At 39.9% G+C, this 23,150-nt stretch overlaps 1 protein-coding gene across 1 annotated transcript; it reads left to right on the top strand.

The window, feature by feature from the left end:
• The first annotated feature begins 2,978 nt into the window (after nt 1–2,978).
• slc17a5 (solute carrier family 17 member 5) lies at nt 2,979–22,953 on the top strand. The gene is made up of 11 exons (XM_080450275.1): nt 2,979–3,164; nt 8,134–8,330; nt 10,298–10,531; nt 12,343–12,430; nt 12,994–13,080; nt 14,798–14,916; nt 15,440–15,601; nt 17,933–18,065; nt 19,389–19,536; nt 20,181–20,271; nt 22,067–22,953. The coding sequence occupies exons 1-11, from the start codon at nt 3,080–3,082 to the stop codon at nt 22,217–22,219; spliced, it is 1,497 nt and encodes a 498-aa protein (XP_080306401.1). The 5' UTR covers nt 2,979–3,079; the 3' UTR covers nt 22,220–22,953.
• The last annotated feature ends 197 nt before the right edge of the window (nt 22,954–23,150 follow it).

Genomic DNA, 23,150 nt, shown 5'->3' with positions numbered 1-23,150 from the left:
TGACCTGAATAGTTAACATGATGAGACTGTTGGCTATAGACAGACAGGGCCATTTCTGCATGTTTTATGTACATTATTCAGTGACTTGAGAAAAATTGTTTTTATGACTATTACTGGTATGAAAAGATGCATGTTTAATGTAACCAGGTATCCTGGATCCATTTCCGTGTCTGGCATTATTTTGTTAACAAACTGAACCGTTTGAAATCGGTTGAAATTTCTGGGAGTTTAGGACTTTAATCGTGGAGAGACCTCCTGCTTCAATGGACATGCATGCATTAGAACAGTGGTTCTCAGTTGATGTATTTGACCACAGACCCCTATCTGAAAAGATTTTGTGCCAGGCAGGGACCCCCAGAATAGAAGATTTGTGTTTTAAAAAAAGGGGAAAAAAAGAAAATTGGTGTACAAGATCTATAGATCTGCTATTTTTGAATATCCAATGTATAAATGGATAACATGTTTAAAATGATTGATGCTGTATTAACACATTTTACTCCACTATTTGTATTATCATTTTTATACATTTGAAAACTTGTGAAATGGGACATTCTGCATAATGAGTTATTTCTACTTTTACCAATACCAATATTTTGGACTTTTACTTACAACAAAGTATTTCTACATCGCAATATTGATACTTTTACTTAATTGTAACTTGTACGTTTTACACCACTACTAGGACTGGACCGGACTTTCAATGGAATGCATTGAGAGACAAAGAAATGACCCCTCCTTCTTCACCTATCTTCATGTGTCATGTGTTTGTGTTGTTTCATGCGAGCTGAGAGCAGGGTTGCCATGTCTGCTTATTATAAGCGACGTTGGGCTTGTTTTTCTGTAAAGTTGGTAGTTGCAGGTTGCGTTCTAAGGGACCAGTCGAAATTTACATAAGGGGGGGCATGGAGGAAATGTATGTGCCCTGATCTAAAATGCCATGACCCTCCCTTTGACAAAAAAAAAAAATCAATGACCCTCCCCAAGTGATTACAAAAAAAAGAGTAACCCTCCCCGCCTAGAAGTGTCACGATATATTGTGTCACGATATAGCCTATCGTGGTATTAAAATGTGATGATAGGTATTGTCATGATGTCATACTGTATCGTAATATTTTTTTAATTGTTTTTTTAATACAAAAAAAACACTTTCTTTTTTTTTGCCGGTGAAAGTTAGGAGTTTTTACTGTATGATATGAAATGTAAAGCTTATCATAATCATAGTAATTATTAATCATGCCCTCCATCATATTCAAGGTATTTTGGAGAGAAATGAAACAGACTCCAGTCAGTCACTTTCAGTTTAAAGCACTGCAGAGGGGAGGTGTTGTGTGTCAGCTGATGCTCGTTGACGCTCGTTAATGTGACATGCATCTGCACTCTCAAATAGGCCTACATCTAATCTAAGATTGTATTATACTGTATCTGGTATTATAGATGTTTTTTAGCTGTTGGAAATAACTAGGCTGCACTTGGTTGGTAAAGTCCAGATGACAAAAATATGAGGTTTGTGGAATTTATAGTTATGCAGTCTTATATTATATTATATTTGTTATATTAGTGTCTATCTGTCCTCTGAAACAATGGGTTTATAGTTAGTGAGAACTTCACTTCTCCATTAAGCTTGCACAAATGTATTTATTTGTGTGTACAAAGCACTTTGTAATTGTTTCTAACTTGCTTTATAACGTTATTTATAAGATGATGGCCAATGTTGATGATACATGAGAAAAGAACATTAATAATATATCATATCGATATCATGCCCAACATCATGTATCGTATTGTGAAATTCTTGACACCCCTAACCCTCCCCATCAAATACAACATGACATTTAAAACTGATATGTCAAATGTTTTGCTTTCCACATTGATTAGAACATTGCTGTAGTGTAGTCAGTCTTGCTAAATGCACAGTGTATCTGTAGTAGTGGTAGCAGAATGGATAGTGTTCTAATCTTACATGTGGGAAACCCATTGAATCCTGGTCAGATTGAAGAAAGTTGAATATTTGGTAACCAGTAGTTTAAAACTTTTGTCACTCTGCCCTTTTAATTATCAACTACAGTGACTACAACTACACTGTTGCCTACATAAAACAAATTAGGCTATCAATTATGGCCTGATGCTTCTGGTTTTACTTGTGGAGCTAGGCATCTATACACAACTGTCCATATAGATCCACATTAATCACATGCACAGAATTACTTCAAATGATTATGAATATCCAGTTATAGTAGGCCTATTTATAATGCATCTCTCCAATAACGCCTGTTGAAGTTTTGCTTAATTGTTCAACCACCATCGTTAAGACGCTGAATAGATTTGACTGGGTCGTTCACACTCGCTGTGCGTTGATGGCTTGTTAACGACCGTCATTGATTCTAAATAGACAAGGTGTTACTTGATTTGAATTCTTTGTATCCTTTGAAATGGAGAGGGGTCATTGACCACTGTTCTGCAGTACTAAAAAGGTATATAAAAAACGGACTATTTTATCAATTCAAAATTGCATGACCCTCCCTTGGATTCAAAGTAAAATTAGCTGACCCTCCCTTGGACCAAAATTAGAAAGGCATGACCCTCCCCTATTTTCCTCCATACCCCCCCTTATGTAAATTTCGACTGGTCCCTAAAGTGTATTTGCTTATTTGGGGCTTGCTGTGCAATGTTGTTTAAACCAGTGGTTATCAAACATTTTCATGTCAAGGACCCCCACATTCCCACATTAAAATACCCCCCCCTATCTGAAAATATTTTGTACCAGGGACCCCCCCGCCCCCCATACAAGATTGGTGTTGTTAAAATGTTTCTGAGCTTGTAGATCGGCTATTTTCAAATAGCCAATGCATACAGGTTTAAGGGTCTCATGTAACCTAGTCGCTTCTTTTAGGCTTGTTTTCATAGACCTGGTTGACCATTTCTCGCAAAAATCTGGCAACCCTGTTCATGTGTCATGTGATTGTGTTGTTTCATGTGAGTTGAGAGAGCGGCATCATATCAGACCTGAGGTTGTTGCCCTCTTCCTGTCCTGCGATGCACAAGACCTCTAGAGTACTGGACCTGTGAATGTGCCACCATCATGGACCCGTACGGGACGGACACCGAGGGGGACGACTCCCAACGACCACTGCTCCGCCGGGACCAAGAGGACAAAGTCGAAAGAGGTGATGATGTGTTGGTTTAGCAGCTAATAAGTTAGCTTCATGTTGTCAGTGAAATCTAAGGGTGTAACTGGGATTATATACAATTTACAATACCAAATGGACAGTAATTTGGTTATTTGTAGACTGTCGGAGAGTTACAAATGGGTGAATACTGACTGTCTACACACACACACACACACACACACACACACACACACACACACACAAAGAGAACGTATGGTAACGTTAACTATCATCTGCTTATGCTTAGCTCCAATCGGAACCTCTCCCTCCCTCCGCTGTATAGCGCCGAGATGTGGTTCCACAGCGTCGCGTGCCGGTAGGTGACGATACCGGCGAAAATTGGCACTATGCATGATTCTTACCCTTTTCCGCACATCGTATCCGAAAAGTAAAGGTCAGCTCCGCTGCTCTCGGATGTCTAAAATTTTAGCAGCCAATATTTTTTTTACCGACGGGTTGAAACGAGTGTTTAAATCGCTTTTTTAGTCTCAGCCTGTGGCCAGTCAACCCCCGTCCGCATGCGCTGTACTGCTCCCGTAAGATTGCATCGGGAAAACATGGCACAGGTTGACTAAAAAAGCGATTTAAACGCTTGTTTCAACCCGTTGGTAAGATGTTCTTGGCCGCTAAAGTGTAAAACATCTGAGAGCAGCGCGGCTGACCTTTACTTTTTGGATACGATGTGCGGAAAAGGGTCACCTCATCTCGGAACTAACCTCGCATCACCAGTCTTTCCACCTCGGAGGAAATATCTCGGAACTATACAGCGGAGGGAGGGGTTCCAAATGGGACCATCATCTGCTGTGCTGTTACGTTGGTAACAGGATAGGTGGGCAAGGACATCTGGGCACCTCGATGTGAAATTGTCTATTTTGTCCAAAAATAGAATATTTGAAAATGGTATCAAGTAATGTAATTAATATAAAGTGATGTGAACATGCTTAAACATTCGACAATAGCTCTATAATTGCTACAAATAGCTCCAAAATCTGTATCCAGTCATTTTGGGGCATCAACAAGAAGTTGAAGGATAAAATTAAGTCTGATAATGATGTACCGATACCATACATGTTCACATCTTGTATACTTTACATTAATTAAGACCCATTTTTCAAATATATATATATTTTTTACATTTTTGGGAAAAATAGCTACTTTTACATCGAGGTGTCCAGATGTCCCTAGTAGTCCATGAGCCAGAGCCCCAAAATTGAGCAATGATTATCGAAAGAGTGGGCAAAACCAAACCTATATTAGATTGTTCATAGGGTCAATACGAGTAAATAAATATATGATAACCTTTCCACAGGAGCAGCTTTTTCATAGTTATCACACATTTTGTTATTTTCCCCATACGTACATGACAGGTGAAAAAAATGACAATTTAAAAAAGAGTTATCATAATGAAACTTCCTGAGTTGATTACTTGCATGAAGACAATGATTTATCGTATTACAAGTTTTCTGAAATTGTATATTTAAATATGCAAATTAGGCATTTAGTCCATGAGCCAGAGCCCCAAAATTGAGCCAGATATTGGATATTCCCTCGTTAAAAACCTTTGACTCCAACATCTTAACAAAATGAAATAAGAATGTTCACTCTGGCTTTGTCCAATGTTCCAATGTTGATTCTGGAAAGTTATACAAATTCGGGCATATTTTTCATAATGCCTAATTTGCATATTTCAGAAAACTTGTAATACGATAAATCATTGTCTTCATGTAAGTAATCAACTCAGGAAGTTTCATTATGATAACTCTTTTTTAAATGTTGTCATTTTTTCACCTGTCATGTACGTATGGGGAAAATAACAAAATGTGTGATAACCATGAAAAAGATGCTCCTGTGGAAAGGTTATCATGTATATATTTACTCGTATTGACCCTATGAACAATTTAATTAATATAGGTATGGTTTTGCCCACTCTTTCGATAATGAAATCTTGTCTGGCTCATGGACTATAGTGCCCACCTAATCCTGTATTCATTAACTTACGTTCCACATAGTTTTTGTCTGGGATTTCTGTGTATCCCTCCCTCTGTCTCTCCTTCCATCTATCAATCTATGCTAGTCTGAAGTGAAGTCACCCTTCACCCCATCTGCTGCTGATTAACTCATTACCTGGTCGTATGCCCACCTTGTATTATTTAATGGTAACTAGATTCTACCAAGCCCCGCCCTGCCTGCCTTGCGATTGGCTGAATGCAAAAACGATAGGCACAGAATCGTAAATCATGTTTTGGGGCGAGTGTTTGCCCCAACTGCCACTCAAAACGACTACTGGCCAATCACAGCGCGTGTTTTCCAGGACTTGTCAGAATCTAGTTGTATAAAACCATAGACATATAATGGTAGACGCCTCCTCCGGCTCTGAGGCGTCTGTATCTCGGGCGCCATTTTGGAGAAGGCAAGGTTCCTGACTACTGGCCAATCACAGTGCGTCTTTTCCAGGAATTGGCAGAATTTAGTTGTATAACAATATATTGCGATATTTCTATACAACTAGATTCTGACAAGTTCCAATGAACTGCAGAGGCCAATGAGGTATCTAGGTTTCTATATCTATGTATAAAACTATCACGCTACCCCACCAATTGTGTTTCCGCTCCCCCATTCGTCAGTCTCTGCTCCCATAACTCCGCCCCGCACCATCAGACTCACAGATAGCACCACGTAGGCAGAGCCTTTGTTATACACACAAGGTAAGGGGAGGTTGCCACTTATGTATTTTTTAACATTGGTTTGGTTAGAGTAGTTAGGTAGGCATGCTTTTGTTTCCACTACTAGTTAAGATTTAGTTAGTTAGTCTGTTTTTGTTTCCCCTAGCTGCTTCTTCTGTTATTTTGGCAACATCCGTGTCCCCTGGTAGTGGCTCATTATTGGTTTATTGTATTCCCTTTGCATACACATGTTGTAAATACTCTTCTTTATTTGCACCTCATGCTCAACTGTGCATTTTGCACAATGCTTCGGACAGTTTTGATTTGGACCATTTTATTGCAAATCCTTCTCGTAATTCTTTTGAATTGTGTCGCAAGGCCGATTTGATATTGATAGCCAAACATTTTGGCATTGCAATCAGTAGCCAGTCCCTTAAAAGGGAGATTAAGCCAGTGGTGTTGGAAGGTTTAGTAGACAAGGGTGTCTTGGGGCGTTCTCTAGAGGCGGGGCAGGTTGGTGCAGTTCTCCCTGAATTGGAGGAGAAGGGGAGGTCACGACCTGCCTTGTCGAAGGGGGACCCCATGGCATTTTCACCGACCTCGACAGGGTCACTGGATGATGCGAGGCTTAAGGTCCGTCTGGCCCGCCTTAACAGAGAGAGGGAGGCGAAAGGAGAGAGAGAAGTCGGAGAAGCTGCAGAAAGACCTCAGGAAGCTGAGCATGAGCAACCGCTCGCTATCCGCAGGCTCGAGCTGGATTACCAGCTAGAGTCAGCCATCAGGCTGCGTAAATTGGAGCTCGAGTCTGGCTCTTCACAAACTGTGGCAGCGTCCACCTCCCCCGCCTCTGTTCCTCCACCAACTGCTGCAGCGCCTGCCTTTACTGCCTCTACTGGTACACTCACCTCCACTACCTCCTCAACACTACCTGGTAATGCTCATTTATTTAGGCACATTGAGCTTTCTTCCTTTCGGGAGTCAGAAGTAGATACATTGTTCAACACTTTTGAACGCCTTGCTGTTGTACTTACTTGGCCAAAGCAGAACTGGTCCACTCTACTGCAGTTAACCGGGCACAAGATAAAATCACATCTTTGCCTCTTGTCTACAGTCTTGATTATAATTTAGTTAAGGTTGCCGTCCTCTGTGCCTATGAATTGGTGCCAGAGGCACACAGGCAACAGTTTAGAAACTACTGGAAAGGTTCCACTCTGACTTGTTGAGTTTGCCTGGGAGAAGGGAGCCTTATTTGATAAATGGGTGTGTTTCTAGCAAGGTAAACGACTTTAAGGCACTCGGAGAGTTAATTCTATTGAAGGAGGAGAAATGTGCCCCAGAGCGTTGTGTCATGTATCTGAATGAAAAGAAAGTTTCTTCTCTTGTGAGGGAGCAATATGTGCCGATTATGTGTTAACCCATAAGGAGGTATTTGTGACACCCCTTGGTAAAGGTTTTTCATTCGGTGTGTGCCCAGTACCTCACCTGGAGGCTCTAAAGAGCAAAGGGAGTGTTACTACTGCCATAAAAGGGGCCATGTCATGGCTGACTGTCATAGGCCAGCAGTCTAGAGAGCATTGGTTGCTCTTTTTGTGATCAGAACAAACAACTCCAAGTCTAGGAGTCAATTAGGCCTATTGACTGTTTGTGTTTTGACCTTAAGTTAATTTGATTAATGTGCTGAGTGTTGCAAGGCGTTTTTGTTTTTGGGTTAGAGAGCTCGTGCATCTGCACTTTTACCACAGCTGATCATGATTTTGTTTACATTTTACTGCACCATATATGTGAACTGCACTTCACCACTGTAACATCACGATTATAACCATGCATGCATCTTTTCATGCATGATCTTGTGTTCCTGGAGATTTGACTGTGTATATATAATGCACAGAAAGACATGGTGAAGTTAACTGTCATCTGCGCTTAGTTTTTCTTTTTCTTTTTAAAATCTTTTCACAGCACAAGTATCAGCTACTGTAATTCATCGCTGTAACGTTAATTTCCAACAGCATACACATCATCAAACAGGGTTGTTTTCATCTTTTCATGCAAGTCTCATGTTTCCCTTTACCTGGTAGTTAACGTTTATTGGCCCACTTTGGGATGGGTCACGAGTGACCTAAAATTGTAAATTCAGACCTACCTGAACTTTGCAGCGGTACACGTTAAACACCAAAGTCAAGTTAGGGAGTATATGCAAACTTCAGATATGTCAAAGCCTCGCAATTTATTATAATAATATATGATCTAATACTTTGTAAAGACATTGTAAATTAAATTCTGTTTATGTTTCCCCTTTCCCCCAGCCCCAGCATGCTGCTCAGCACGCTACAACCTGGCCTTCCTGTCCTGTTTCGGTTTCTTCGTGGCCTATGCCTTGCGGGTCAACCTCAGTGTGGCTATGGTGGACATGCTGAACGCCACCCATCATGCCAGTCCCAACCAAAGCTCCTCGGTGTGCCCTGCGCACCCCAGCCCTGCACGTCCCAAGCACAATCATACAGTGAGTAACTCTCGCTGTAAGTTTTATTTCACTAATGCAAGAGCTGGAGTGTGCACAGTCAAAACGGTTGTTGTAGCGATCACAGGTGGGCATGTGGGGGTTTACATGTAAAATGCACAAAGCTAAGCACAATGCAGATGGTAGGCTACTACAGTTATGTTGTAAACGTGTCTCTTTTGAGAAATGAAGTGGTTCTCCTCCCCACAGGGCAATTGTGGTGTGGGGATTATAGCACACAGTCATGATGAAGGCATGATTGCGCCACTTTGCAGACGGCATATATCTGTAAATCTGGTATGTTAAGCCATGAAAAAATGCTGTTTGAGAAATTAGGTTTTGACCAGAGGGTCTTATGTTTGAATCAAACTCTGGGCAGTGACGCAAATGAGTATAGTTCTCCGCCCCCTCAACAACTACAGTTGAGGAGTTCTAGGACAGTGATTCTCAAACTTTTACATTTCAAGGACCCCCAGTTCGGCATGCATTAGGCCACGGACCCCTATTACTCTTTGAGAGTGTACATATATGAGAGTGCCTGACCTACAGCCACATGGCCCAGGAACAGTTTGTTCCCAAGGCTAGCCTATTTACTTACCGACCGCTCGATCCAGTTCTTCATGTGTTTACAGTTCCACCAGCAGCAACACTGCAAAAGAATCCTGAGGCTAACAGACAAGCTGTTTGACAGCATTATTTCGCAAGTTGCAAAAGTACCTAAAATTACATATTTAAGACACCTACCTACTTTTTATAAATGGCAAATAAAACTATTGGCACAAAGTGCAATATTGGGACATGGATTGTTGGGCAATTGCTTATATAGATATTATAGCTCTAATAAATTGGGTAGCACACCTTCGCATGAGTATCAAGTTGCATTCATCTAACGTGGGAACAAGCACAATAGCACATGATTGACAACAGTACTTAACCGTTAAGATGGGCATGACTTTCCACTGCCTATGCTGGAAAGTCATGCCCATCTTAACGGTTAAGTCTTTATCTAGCAATGAACCGGTATTCCAGTGGAAACTGCATTTTGGTAGATGCCCACCTCTGGATTAAGGTGTTCGAGGTTATAAAGGGCATGGTACGGTAGGTTGCTATTAATAGCCGCTGCAATCACCTTGACCACACTTCTACAGGCATGATGGAACTAGAACAGACCGCAATAGACAATTGAAGTCTCTTAAGCTATACTTATGCTTATGCGTCTGTTTGTATGATTGTGTGTATGGGGCAACCTTGGGCATGTTCACAAGGATGTCACAAGAATATAATAGGGTTACATATTGCAGGACATTATGTTAGAAGATGAGTTAAATGCATAGGATTGGCTTGTTCTACCCTTACTAAAGGAATTTATACATAATCTAGTTATCAATATATGTTTTCCAACACTTCTGTTTTCTAACAGTGCTTGCTACACTACTGTAGCAAGCACACTGTGAAACAGATCATTTATATTAGTTCTACTACTTGATGTAGGTAAAGCATACTTTTGTTTATGGAATTTGGCAGGATGGACAAGTGGGAGGAGAGCTCTAAGGAAGATGATGCTGATAAAACGTTGGTTTTAAAGTAGGGCTGGGCCTTAATATCACAAATTATATTTAACCAAATACCTATCAATATTGTGAAGAGATTGTGGGGATGACTGTTAAAATATTTACACAATGATATTTTTGATAAATCATCATCAGTACTAATGGCCATACAATAACTAAGTGGTTAAATGAAAATAATAGAAGCTAGACTAGACGTCCATTTGTTTTAGAAGCCTGAAAGAATATTGTACCAAAGACCCACAGATTATATAATCAGAATTGCGTTTACAGTAGATAAAAACCTTTCGAACCCCAACCATGAATTGAACTGACAACCACAAAGGCCACCAGGTTCACCTAGTTCACCAGAGAGATACTGAACATTGTCTCTAACGTTGCATGGGTATGTTTTGCCTGCAGGCTAGTGTGTATGACTGGGATTCAGAGACCCAGGGCTGGATCCTGGGTTCCTTCTTCTATGGCTACATCCTGACCCAGGTGCCTGGTGGCTACCTGGCTAGCCGCTATGGAGCCAAGTGGCTGATGGGCCTAGGAATTCTGGGAACAGTACTTTTTACAATGCTGACTCCTATAGCTGCTGACCTGGGCCCTGGGTACCTCATCGCTGTACGAGTGCTGGAAGGAGTAGGAGAGGTAGGCAATACAATGTTATTTACCCAGGTTGATGCTGGTAATTACTGCTGCTACTACTACTTCTAATTTAATATTACTACAATGTAAATGTCATTACTTTCCGGACGCTATAAGGAATAGGATATGTGGGCGTTTGGGAAGAGATCCAGGCATTTGAGACAAGCTTTTTAAGTGTATGCTAGTTAGAAACTGAAGAGTAACTTTGACTTTATTAATAGGCATTTACATTTTAGGTAGTCTTATCCAAACCTATAGAGCAGGGGTCATCACCATGCTTGCTTGTGATGGACATTTTGATCAATATTTTATTTTTGTCACAGACATACAAAATAACTGGTCAAATCTTTTTTTACCAGAAACCCAAATGACTAGCCCTAAATGTAAACTAATGGACGTCTGCATAAACACTAGTGCCACAAACACTGAGTCAATATATATATATATATATATATATATATATTCGTAAAAAAGCTAAACTATCTACAACTCACAATGAAACACATCTGTGACATGAGTGCTAATTCAAGAAGGTTAGAACAGAAGGGCCAGCTCTGGGCCCCAACATTCCCATTATGGGCATGAGATCTATTTAGCCACTACCTTTTCATCTTATTTTAGACCCCTAATTCAAATAATGCAAAGAGAATATTTTAATAGCTTAATATTTATGATTGTGAAAAAAGTGTTCAAACAATAATAATAAAAAACATTATTTATGATGAACATACTGATGATTGCACTTGACGACAAAATGGTTGAAATTTCAGTTCCTTAGTTTATTTATTTTTCTCAGTTCTCTGCCTGCTGAAATTGTCTATTCAAATGACGTGTGGTTTGTCTGCAAGTGTCTTTCCAAGTTCTCTTCCTTCACCATCAGTGTGCAGTTCTGGCTGATGAGACAAATACTTAGAATAATGATGAGAGAGCTCTATCCAGTTCCATGTATGGTACACAAATACATATGGCTGAGATTTCAGTTCTTGCAGTTCTCTGTCTGGTGGAAAGGTCTAGTCAAATGATTTGTGGTTTGTCAGAAAGTGTCTTTGCACGTTCCCTTTCTTCACTATCACTGCATAGTTGTTGCAATTTGTAACTATGTATTTTGTCTCATGATGACGTCTGTCCCCAAACTCATTCAACTGATGTCTTGTCTCGTTAGTTGTGGTTGAAAGATAGTAATAGCTAATAAACAGGTAACACACCTGTACCATTGATATGCTGCCAGGGTCAATACTGTGTTAATTCACACTGCCCCACTCATTTGTTAGTTTCAAGGGTTGTGCTTTCCGTTAAGGTGAACAAGTATTTGATGTTGATGAGAAAGTGAGAAAAGAACATGTGTAGGTGATGTAAGGTGTGCCAGTGGAACAATGAAATGCGGAAGTATTGCATTCTCAGATTTGCTGAGAATGCAATACTGCTTCACTGTTCTACCGTGGCTCTGGGGCTTGTTAACAACACAACATATTAATGAGCATGTCATCCCGACACTTTACGAGTCACAAAAATCATTCAAACAAATTCTTAAAAAAAACAATTGTGAATATTTAGGATAGATTATGTACACATTATAACCAAAAGTCTTGCCACGGACACGTTTGTCCGTGTGCAGACATGTTGATGACCGCTACTATAGAGGTACTGATTGAGTGTACTGGTCAAGGAGGCAAAATGGGTATAGGTGAGTACTTACCATTGCAGGGGATTGAACTTGTGACTTTTCAGGTATGTGATGGTTATGCCTTTATCCTCAATAGATTTGTGTCTGTGGTGTGCAATCCTGTTGATGCTGTCATTTTGTTGGTCTTCAGGGAATGACATTTCCTGCCATGTATGCTATGTGGGCAGCATGGGCCCCACCGATGGAGAGGAGCCGACTGCTCACCATCTCTTACACTGGTAGACCACACATAATATTAAGTTAAATTTATATTTTTTCATGACCCTTTCGCTCAACATGATGCTCAAAATGACATACTGTATTTTCAACTAAAACCAGCATGTAATTTGTGACAAGCTGTGACCAGCTCTCTGAGGTTTCATGTGTGACTTACGATGTACTTACAGCGTTACATCTAAAAAACGATAAGGTTAAATATCTGTAACAATTACAAAGTCTGCCATGTTAAAACCTTGCTTGAGATATCCATCTATGATTTTGCATTCTGGCAGAATTTGAAGATTTTAGACCGACAGACCAACTGACCGACAGAGTAGCTTATACTAGCAGCTTGGTTGCAGCTAAAATGTGTCTGAAAGGGTCGTTTAAAAGAAGTATAAATTGGACTCACTTTAGCCCATTATTAAAGGCTATCAATGTTCAGTCTTCAATTAATAAAAGTTTGCAGATCATTTGATAATGGTAGCTATCAAATTAGTAATGTTACTGTTATCAAAACAAGCTTCTAATCTTATAAATGTCTTTTTACACATCTAACATCCTGAAAACATGTCGTCTTTAGGAGCCCAGCTGGGGACAGTGATTGCCCTCCCTCTGTCCGGAGAGATCTGCTTCTACCTGGACTGGACCTATGTCTTCTATCTGTTTGGTAATGATGCCATTTTCTAAACAACATAGCTTGAAACACTGCACACCTGCTTCTTACAGTATGTAGTACATAGGCAAGGCAAGTATATACACAAGGGCAATTCAAGGTGCTTTACACAAGGAGTAAAAAGGCAATAAAAGTAGGGCTGGACAATGTATCGATATTGTGACATGATTTTATCACTTAAGCCTGACATTATATCTTCTTGTTTTTAAATAACATTTTCCAAAATACTGTATAACATTGTGAGGTGTTGTGATTGTAAAGATGTGCTATTTTAGCTGTTAATAGCTCACAATATTTGAGTGTGATATTTGATTTTGTCTATATATGACATAAAAATCTGACATAAAAGCATAAAATGCAGAAGAAAGAAAAGAAGACATAAGAGATGCACACTATAGTTCTACGTCTAAGTCTTCTATTTTGGCATTTGTGAACTCAAGTTGCCTCTTTGTTCACTACTAGTCTGCCAGACTTCTTTTTCTGTTGGATAAGCTGTTTGCACTTCTGCACAAGTTTTCACTAGTCATGCACAGTTTGCAGAATGCACAGTTTCTGTATATTTGTTCCTCTTTCTTATTTTGTTTGTGGAAAAGATTATTTTGCAAGTTTAAGAGGAGAATGTAGTGTTTGGGCTCTCTAGGGGTTCAATCCTTCAATGTGCGGGCACAATGTAGTACAGTAGTGTTGACCGAGTCTGAATCCTGGCTTGTGGTTACGCTTCACTCCAACCCTTGTTTATTGCCTTTCTCTACAACCTCTATACTATACAGTATATTGTGCAACGAAAATAGACGATCTACAAACTCAGTGTGTTGCAGATCTGCTGTTTGATGTTCCGGTTAGTTTGTCTCAGGCTAGGTGTGACTGCTTAAATCAGTCACCACCCACATGACACCACCGTTTTATATGTGGATATCGAATATCGAATTTTTAGTTAACTAAGCATCTTCATTAAATAATAATGAACTTGGTTTCCAATGTTTGTTTATAGAGCCTACTGTATAGAGACAAATATACTGCAAGTATTCTAGAAATGTATGCCGGGTTCACACTGAAGCGCTGCAAATTGCTTCGAAGCGCAGGGCCTGCTAGACAGTTTCTCCTCGCTGGTGGCGATGGGTTGTCTCCCTCATTTGAACTAAATTATCTCCAGAACAAACTGGGATTTAAACTTATCCGAACACATGATAGCCAGTATTTCTTGCCAGGATTTGCCTGGACTTAACTATTTCTTGTCACAATAGGCACTCTCTGAAATATTATACGAACAATATAGTGGCATCCTCTGTCTAGTCGATTTTCGTTTTCTTCATTCCAAAATGCCATGATCACTATATCCCAACAACCAGTTGATACGTTCTCACTGAGAACGTATCAACTGGTTGTTGGGATATCTCAGTGTAGAAAACATTGCCACCCCACACTCCTTCTACTTAGCTATATGCTGATTGGCTCAACATTGACCGAATACAGGTGTCTGCATCATCTTCAGAGAGGTTGGACTCCAGCTGAAAATACACACACAACCAAGCTGACTACATCCAATGCTCAGAACCCCCGCTGTTTTCAGTCAACCTTTGGCTTTGTATATTGTACAGTTGTGAATGATGAACGCTCTACAAAATATAAGCTTTGTTTCCACAATACAGGATAATATTAAGATGCATCTAAAATACTGTAAATTAATGTCTGTTGGTGTTTGTCTGTTCAGGAGCCGTCGGGATGGTCTGGTTTGTCCTGTGGGCCGCTTTAGTGTATAACACACCCAGCACTCACCCTTACATCTCAGAAAAAGAGAGATTATACATCACCAACTCCCTCAAGAATGAGGTAACAAGACTGCATGGGCTCATGGGAGTTTTGTTTTAAAGTAAAATCTCATCCACTGATGTACATTATTTAGTAAGTGTAACGCAATTTGCAGTTTATCGCTAAAGCGAAAGGTTTCTCTGCCATTTATTGATTTGACACTCATGTGACACTTCATTATGAGTATAATTACATTTTACATTCCTTTTATCATACCACACTACGAATTTTTTATTGTGCAGTAATGTTGTACAATCTCTATATACTGCAGCATTTTATTCCTTTATCACTGTTGAGCTAAGTTAGGCTATGACATTTGACCTCATAATCAAACTCTCCCTTGAATGTGTGTACATGTTTGGCAAAAACATTAATTATTGTACCATATGTGGACGCAGGTTTAATATTGTTATGAAACTCTGAACCCTATCATTCTTTGTGCCAAGAGTAGTATAAAAATGTATGTCAGTAAATTCTGAACGCTAATGTATTGTATCTGTCTGTCCACGTCTAATGTCTGGTAATTTTTTTGTCATTGGTCCAGCTGTCTACCACGGTGAGTCACATCCCCTGGCGCGCCATATTGACGTCAAGGCCACTGTGGGCCATCGTAGTCGCTCACTTCTCCTATAACTGGACCTTCTACACGCTCCTCACCCTGCTGCCAACATATATGAGTGACATACTGGGCTTCAGCATACAGCAGGTGATGCCTTTTGGAACTTAACACATAAGCTGCCATGGACGCAGATCTCCGTCCTATTAGATAAAACCGTGGGCTGCCAGAGTAATCTAGGACGCAGATCTGCGTCCTAATGTTTAATTTGGTTAATAGACGATCACGCTGTCTCATTTACATTCCTTCCCAGTCACATCCGCTTCACCCGGAAGTTTCCGGTTTTAGCTTGAAAAATGCGCTAATGCGGCCAAAACACGAACGGAGAGCTCCACTTCTATTTTCTTTAGTCTGGGTGACGAACAGTCATCGGCGTCGTGTATCACATCGTATTTAAGCCCGATCAGCGATTGTCGAAAACGTCACATCCGGTTTATGACGTATTTGACTGTTTGAGCCTGTGGGGGGGGGGGGGTGAGTCAGCGAGTCATCAAGGTGTCATTTTGCTGCTCTCTGGTGGTCGATCCTCGTATGTGTTTAAAACCATGGCCAGAGAAACTTAAATGCATTTAAATAACAAAATAACAAAACAAAAAAACACGCAAATCGCTGGCAAGGGGGTGAGTACATTATGAATAAACTCTGGCAGTCAATGTGTTAAGTACATACAATTACACTTGTACTGTATGTATGTAAACATGATTCTGATTCTGTCAAACGCATGCATAAGCATAAACCCACACATATACAGGCATTTATTCATGTTCCGCAGTACAGATGCATGTGCAGATTCTGATAGATGGATTAGATTGTTAGGGCAGCACAGTTTATTAAAAATGTAATCTACAAATGCATTACTGACTGCTGTATTATCCAAATAATTAGGTTATTAACATTTTTATATAATTACATCAATGAAAATCATATTAGGTAGGTATAGCCTGACTTGGGGCATCCACTCAAGGTTCTGTAAAAAGTGTGGTTCGGGACGCGAGGGATACGCCGGGAGGAATACCGTCGGAGGCCGCAAGACGTGCCATTTCAATTCGGTGGCGATCGGATCCCGCGCTCGTGATACGTGCCGTTTTGATTTTAGGAAATAGGCCCCTCCCACTAAAGAAATAGGCCCCTTCCATAAATGTAACGGGGCAATTACGTTGTCACTTCACTCCTGAGATCACTTGCGTTTCATTTTGAGAGGAGTGATCACTCCAAAAATCTTGTTTTTGCATCAAACGGTTACATTTTGCGCATTTGTGGCACCCCCTATGGATCAAAGTGGAAATGCTTATAGGGATTCTCATAAACCACGCTTGACATGTGATTCAAATTTGGGATTGACTGGACGTTTCATTCGTGATTTTTGGCGTTTTTTGTAAAACGGGCCCCTCCCACTAAATTTGGAAGCCAATTACGGACGAACGGAATGGACTATCAAAATGCCGTTTGGATATGTTCATCGCATGGGTCCAGAGATCATGTGTACCGATTTTTACCGAATTCTGACAAAATATGTGGGAAGAGGAGCTAAAAGCGTGTTTTGAAGAAAATTCTAAATGGCGGAAAATCTATCCAGACGGAAATGGGTGTGGCCTATGTAGGGAGTTGCGTCATGACCCAAGGAATCCAGGGGAAAATATGTTTTTATTCTACGACCTACGGTTATAGGTCAAAAGGTAAAGTGGGCTGTTATAGTTTAATAATTCCGCACTAAATTATGAACCTCCCCTCCAAGTCTTGCAACTCTAGCCCTTACGGTTTCTGAGAAAAAAATACTTGAATTTTAGTTTTTTTATTTTCCCATTAAAGTGGATGGGGACATTTAATGCACTAATAAATCAATATCAATTAAACTATGTAACCAATCTCTTAGCAAAGTACAAACCACCGATTCCCGGTGAAGCCGGTCAATTTGATATATGGCACGAGCGTGGGAAAAATAAACTGGGAGAAATTGCGCGACAAAATAAAGTTTATCTATAAAGAAGAATAAAGTCGGAAGAGTACTATTAGTCTGGTTGCCCTGTTAGGGCAACCACACTAATTATTATTATTATTATCTTTACTGTTCATTGTGTTACTGTGTAATTGAGGGCCTTTCTTCCAAGTGTTACGTAAGGCTACCAGAGCATCAAATCTCGCAGCACCCGTCTCAGTAACAGTTTCTTCCCCCATGCAGTCAGGCTGCTGAACAGCTGACCTTGAACTGTTTTGCACTGTATTGTCACTTCACTTGCACTTTTTTTTGGTGTTTTTGTCCTTTTCTTTGCACTATAGATGTTTGTCTATGTCCTGTGTATGTAAGACTGAGAATGCTCTGAGCAAAATAAATTTCATTGTATTTATACTCTGTATCTATACATATGACAAATAAACCTGAACCTGAACCTTAATGAACATGGCTGTTTCTCTGCTCTATAGAATGGCTTGCTATCAGCTCTGCCATACATTGGCTGTGCCTTGATGGCTATACTGGGGGGTCAGGTGGCTGATTACCTGAGGGAGACCTGCCAATACCGCACTGTCAGTGTCAGGAAGGCATTCTCCATCATTGGTGAGGAACAGCAATGGCATAGTACATGTTCACACACCAACCGCACTGTCGGAAGACATGCTGCCTTTCATGTACTGTATGTTCATCACATACCCAGCCTTTATTTGCCTTGGGAGAGGGGAGTGATAATAGGACGGAGAGTGACAGGAAGTCTGACGTAACTTTTCTGTCAAACATGGTTGCTGCGGATGGTTTGGTGTAATTCGACAGTGCACAGAATGGCTGTGATAAATATACGCATGTATGTATAAAATATAGAAAGGTTTGTGCTCTTTACTCGAGGCTTACCAAAGAATGGGGCAGATGCTAGAGGCCAGTATAATAATCCACAGTAAGGAGAGAAAGCCTGCACACTGACAACAAATATATATTGAGGCTTTTTGGGTGCAAAAATAAGTTATTTATTTAAAAAGTGATAGTGTACTGACAGCGAGAACGAGTGACCATTTTGGTCCTCAGACCAGCTGCACTAATTCTATGTTTTCTGTCTTAGATTTAATTAGGTAACCAGTATGTTAGTGGTGGCCAATGGGAATGAAACAACACAAGGTGCTATCAATCAGCCTTTTAGTCATGTTGTGGCCAAGAAGCCTACAAGAAATTTCAATATACTTCTGTATATACAGAACACAATCGATACAATAGTTTACATAATTAACATACATTTGGAATAAATCCAACAATGTCATATATCAACTCAGAAGCTGTGGCCTGCATCCTTGTACATTTGTCATAGATTATGTTGTATTCTTGAGGACTTGCCTATAATAAGATGTACTCATGGAATAAATTCTAAAGGTGTCTTGTGTGTACCATTGTTTTACAAGCAAACCTGTGTCTTCTGAGTTGATAATATGACAATTTTGTATTTATTCCAAACTATGGTGATGCCCGTTGGGAACGATGCCCGCTATGCAATACCCGCTGTACCCGTTGTCAGACTACTTAGTGGAGGCCAGTCTATAACGTCAGGACTATCATGTCATGTTGACAGATAATCATAACAGTCACTCATTCACATGCACGCAGAGATTACGTGCATTTATTTATAGAAGGATGTATGTTAACTACTTTATGTATAGAGTGGCCATGCCACTATTGGACTCTTTAATTTTTTCCTTGGAGACAGCATCCATATTTGGAGTTCTAAAAATCTAGTTTGACATACGTGTGTGTGTGTGTGTGTGTGTGTGTGTGTGTGTGTGTGTGTGTGTGTGTGTGTGTGTGTGTGTGTGTGTGTGTGTGTGTGTGTGTGTGTGTGTGTGTGTGTGTGTGTGTGTGTGTGTGTGTGTGTGTGTGTGTGTGTGTGTGTGTGTGTTGTAGGTATGATCGGTCCAGCAGTGTTCCTGGTTGCAACAGGCTATACGGGCTGTAACTATACCCTGGCTATTACTTTCCTGACCCTCTCCTCTGCCCTGGGTGGACTGTCTGCCTCCGGCTTCAACATTAACCACCTGGACATTGCCCCCTCGTAAGACTTTACCATCTATCTGCAAGGAGAAACTGCACTAGTAACGAGTTTGACTGAGAAAACTGTACTAAAAAAGACCTGTATTGCATGATGAATATTTTGTATTCATATTATTTTGATGGATGCTTCTATGTTTACTTTTAGACAGATCCTGTGTGTATGTTACTATCCTCCTGGTGACGGGGGGGGACTATAGGTTACTTCTGTCTGTCCAAGAACTTGTCTTAAGCATATCTCCAATACCTAAGGCCTATGATGATCAAATATAAGGTAAACAGTGGGGTTCAGGTGGCTAAAGGGAAGAGTTTCTGACCACCACTGAGGAGACTATGGGTTCCGCCACAGTGCATCTGACTTGCCCGGGCCGAGGTGGGGGAATAAGTATTGCCCTACATTACTTGTCTTTGCAGATGCTAAGATTAATGTCTATTTGTTATCCTAGTTACTTTGTAGCACATACTTTTCATAGCAATTCCTTGACCACTTTACCTGTTGTGCTTGGACAAAGGCTCATGGCACTTAATCCAGACTTTATAGGCCTATACCACTCTGTCTGGATAATAGCGTCTGCTCAAATGTTCCCAGTGTAGCAGTTAACCAGGTTCTATGAATGCATGACATTTAACAAACGTGTTTCTTTCTAGATATGCTGGCATTCTGTTGGGTATCACCAACAGTTTTGCCACCATTCCTGGCATGGTGGGACCTGTCATTGCCAGAGCCCTAACAAAAAATGTGAGTACCAGGGTTGCATTTATCATAATACATCTTTATTTGTATTGTTATTTATTTATTTGTTTAAAGCCGTTTACAAACAAAGTAAACGTTTTCCCCATAAAATTTAACCAACAAAAAATGGAGCATAGCGTTAGTTCAGCAGGTCATGATAGTCAAAGTCATTGGCTTTTCATGTAATGTAGACCTTTAAAACAGCTTAATTCTTCCTATGCAAGCCACAGTTTCTGCACCCAGCTCCGCCTATGCTCGTCTGATTTGACCAATGTCATTGTCTCATGTCATTGGTGCTGCTTGCTTGCTCTTTTCTGAGTACACATGGGTTTGCTTGCTGCTCTCTTACATGTATGCATATGGAAGGGCAGAGAGATCTCAGATCAGAGCCATGCCACCAGACAAACATTTACTGCAATTAAATCAAATATAATATAATGGAGTCAGTCATGGTGCTTATAAACTGTTGCCCTAGTGTCCAGATGGTAACGTCACCTTGACTTTCATTTCCTGTGTAATTGGTTTAGGGTTGAAGGCAGGATTAGGAAGTATACATTTGGCCACTAGAGGGTGTACATAATCTATCATAGGTGGAAGCACAAACATTAGGTTTTTACTGGTGATGATTAATGCTATTTTTGTCACATTTTTCTTTTCTTTTTAGTCAGTAATTTTGATGAGAGCAGTGCTGGACAATTTCTGTATAGTTAACAAATTATTTAAACAAAAGCCCTTTTGAAAATGTTCTAATAGCCCAAGACATTATTTAAGTGTTGATAAGCTTTCGGTTAGCTATCAGTTTCCCCACCACAGTGTGGAACATAGTATTTTGAGTAGTATTAGCAGGGTTCATAAGTCCTTGATTATGATTACGTTTGGACTTAATTATTCATGCGGGTAATGTGTTTACAGCACTTAATAAATTATGTATAATATTATGTATAATAATATATAATATAAATACAAAGGAGCAATTATACTTGAGAGGGAATGCTATACTGCAAGAAATTGGCACTGGTGTACTGCAGTCGTAGGCACTAGGCTCAATGCTTAGTGCCACAGATCAGCAAACCAGAACCAGTATTTCAAGTTATAATATGACTTTGAATGAATTATTGCGATTAATAATATTTATGATTTAGAGACTGAATTATTGCAATCAATAATATTTATGAATATAAACTATCGGTGACCGTTGCTAGGTTACAGGTAATGTACTCTAAATAAGGTGGAGGCATTCAGAGTTCTTTAGATGTTGAGTGACATCTTGGGAATTATTAGATGTGACATTTCTATCCGATACCAATAATCGATGTCAACATTGCTGTCATGGCCGATAACAGATATTTACTGATGTCGAATATCTGTATAAAAACAAGTTAAAATGTCCTTTCTGAGAAAGGCATATAAACACTGAATTTGAAAAGAGCAGTGGCCCATATTCCAACATAAACAGCTTGAAGGTAGTATTTAGTATTTTTTTATTTTTATTAATCACAATGTGAGGTCCGAATTAACTGTGGTACAAAAACGCAATTGTTCCCAAACCTTTTAGCTTGAGACCTAAAAGACACATTTGATGTCTCCCTGGGACTCAAACTAGTGAAAATAGCCAATCTATGCAGTCGCGATGTGAGCTGCTATTTTCTCTACTTCTTGAAAAAATATATATGTTTATGGAATTGTATTTATAAAATGTATTTAAAAAAAATGTTTAATTAAATGTTTTGTTGTTGAAATAATAACCAAACCAACTGTTTGGGAAACAGTGCAATAACGTGTTTGACTGATTCTGTTCTAGAACACTATTGAGGAGTGGCAGCTGGTGTTCTACATCTCTGCTGGGATCAACCTGATGGGAGCGACCTTCTACACCCTGTTTGGCAGAGGCACAGTGCAACCCTGGGCCGTTCCCAGACCCTATACTCAAGGACTCCTAGTTGAGTCTCAGTGAAACGAGTATCAGACAGTCACCTGTTAACGGAAGAGAGAGGGATTGTCAGTCATGTGTTGGAGATTGTCAATCATGGCGTAAACACTTGTGTCTACCATATTGTGGCTGCTTTGCACACAAACACTATTGGGAAGACGTAGCCTTATACTGTATATATAAGCCTCTTAAGCTGATTTTAAAGTTCTCTTTGTTATTTTATGATGGTAAGTGGACCATTGTATTTCCTGGTTATAAGGCCCTGTTTTAAAAATTATATTATTTTGTTATTTTTTTTATATATGTGTAAATTTTTATGTATTCATATTTTAAGGTTTGTTTACAGGGCTTGCACTTTGTCTTTGTCAAATATCAGGTGTCAATTATTTTTTCATTAAGTAATGAAAAGCATTTAACAGATCCCTAGTAGTGGCTCCCAACCCTTGTTCGTGGGGGGCTCCAGTACGTCTGGTTTTCTGTCCTACAAGGAAGTTCATTGCATTCACTTGGCCTCCCTGTCATTTTAATCAGGGATGTATTAGACACAATCTTCCTGGTAGGATAGAACACCAGGTGTTCATTCTGCAGTACTGGTTCTCAACCGACGGTTTTAATTCTAGCCATCTAAATTGTTGTAAAATATGGTGGAATAGAACATCACTGTTGCCTGGGGCTACAATTATAGAAATGAACCTTTGTCCTATAGCATCTTATCAAACAAAATGAAATGCAGTTTATGGAACTCATACAAAAACAAAAGGTATAAAAAACACACACACACACACACACACACACACAAAACATAGCCATTGATATGTCCTAAAATTGGAGAGAAGCATCAAATGAAGTCTCATTTTTCATTACCGTTTTGGGTTGGATTTGGTTAATGGGTTTTGTTGAAGGCCATTTCATAAATGAGACTCCTAAGGGAATGTGAAGTAAACATTATGTGAAC

Source organism: Gymnoscopelus braueri (genome assembly GCF_963280865.1).
Source record: "Gymnoscopelus braueri genome assembly, chromosome: 14".
Classification (NCBI taxonomy): Eukaryota; Metazoa; Chordata; class Actinopteri; order Myctophiformes; family Myctophidae; genus Gymnoscopelus; species Gymnoscopelus braueri.
This window is presented reverse-complemented; position numbering and strand designations above follow the sequence as displayed.

Excerpts from the sequence above, each read along its gene's own strand:
- slc17a5 (XM_080450275.1), top strand. The coding sequence starts at position 3,080 with ATGGACCCGTACGGGACGGACACCGAGGGGGACGACTCCCAACGACCA. Across the intron at positions 3,165-8,133 it reads AGAGGACAAAGTCGAAAGAG|CCCCAGCATGCTGCTCAGCA; the intron begins GTGATGATGTGT and ends CCTTTCCCCCAG. Across the intron at positions 10,532-12,342 it reads TGCTGGAAGGAGTAGGAGAG|GGAATGACATTTCCTGCCAT; the intron begins GTAGGCAATACA and ends GTTGGTCTTCAG.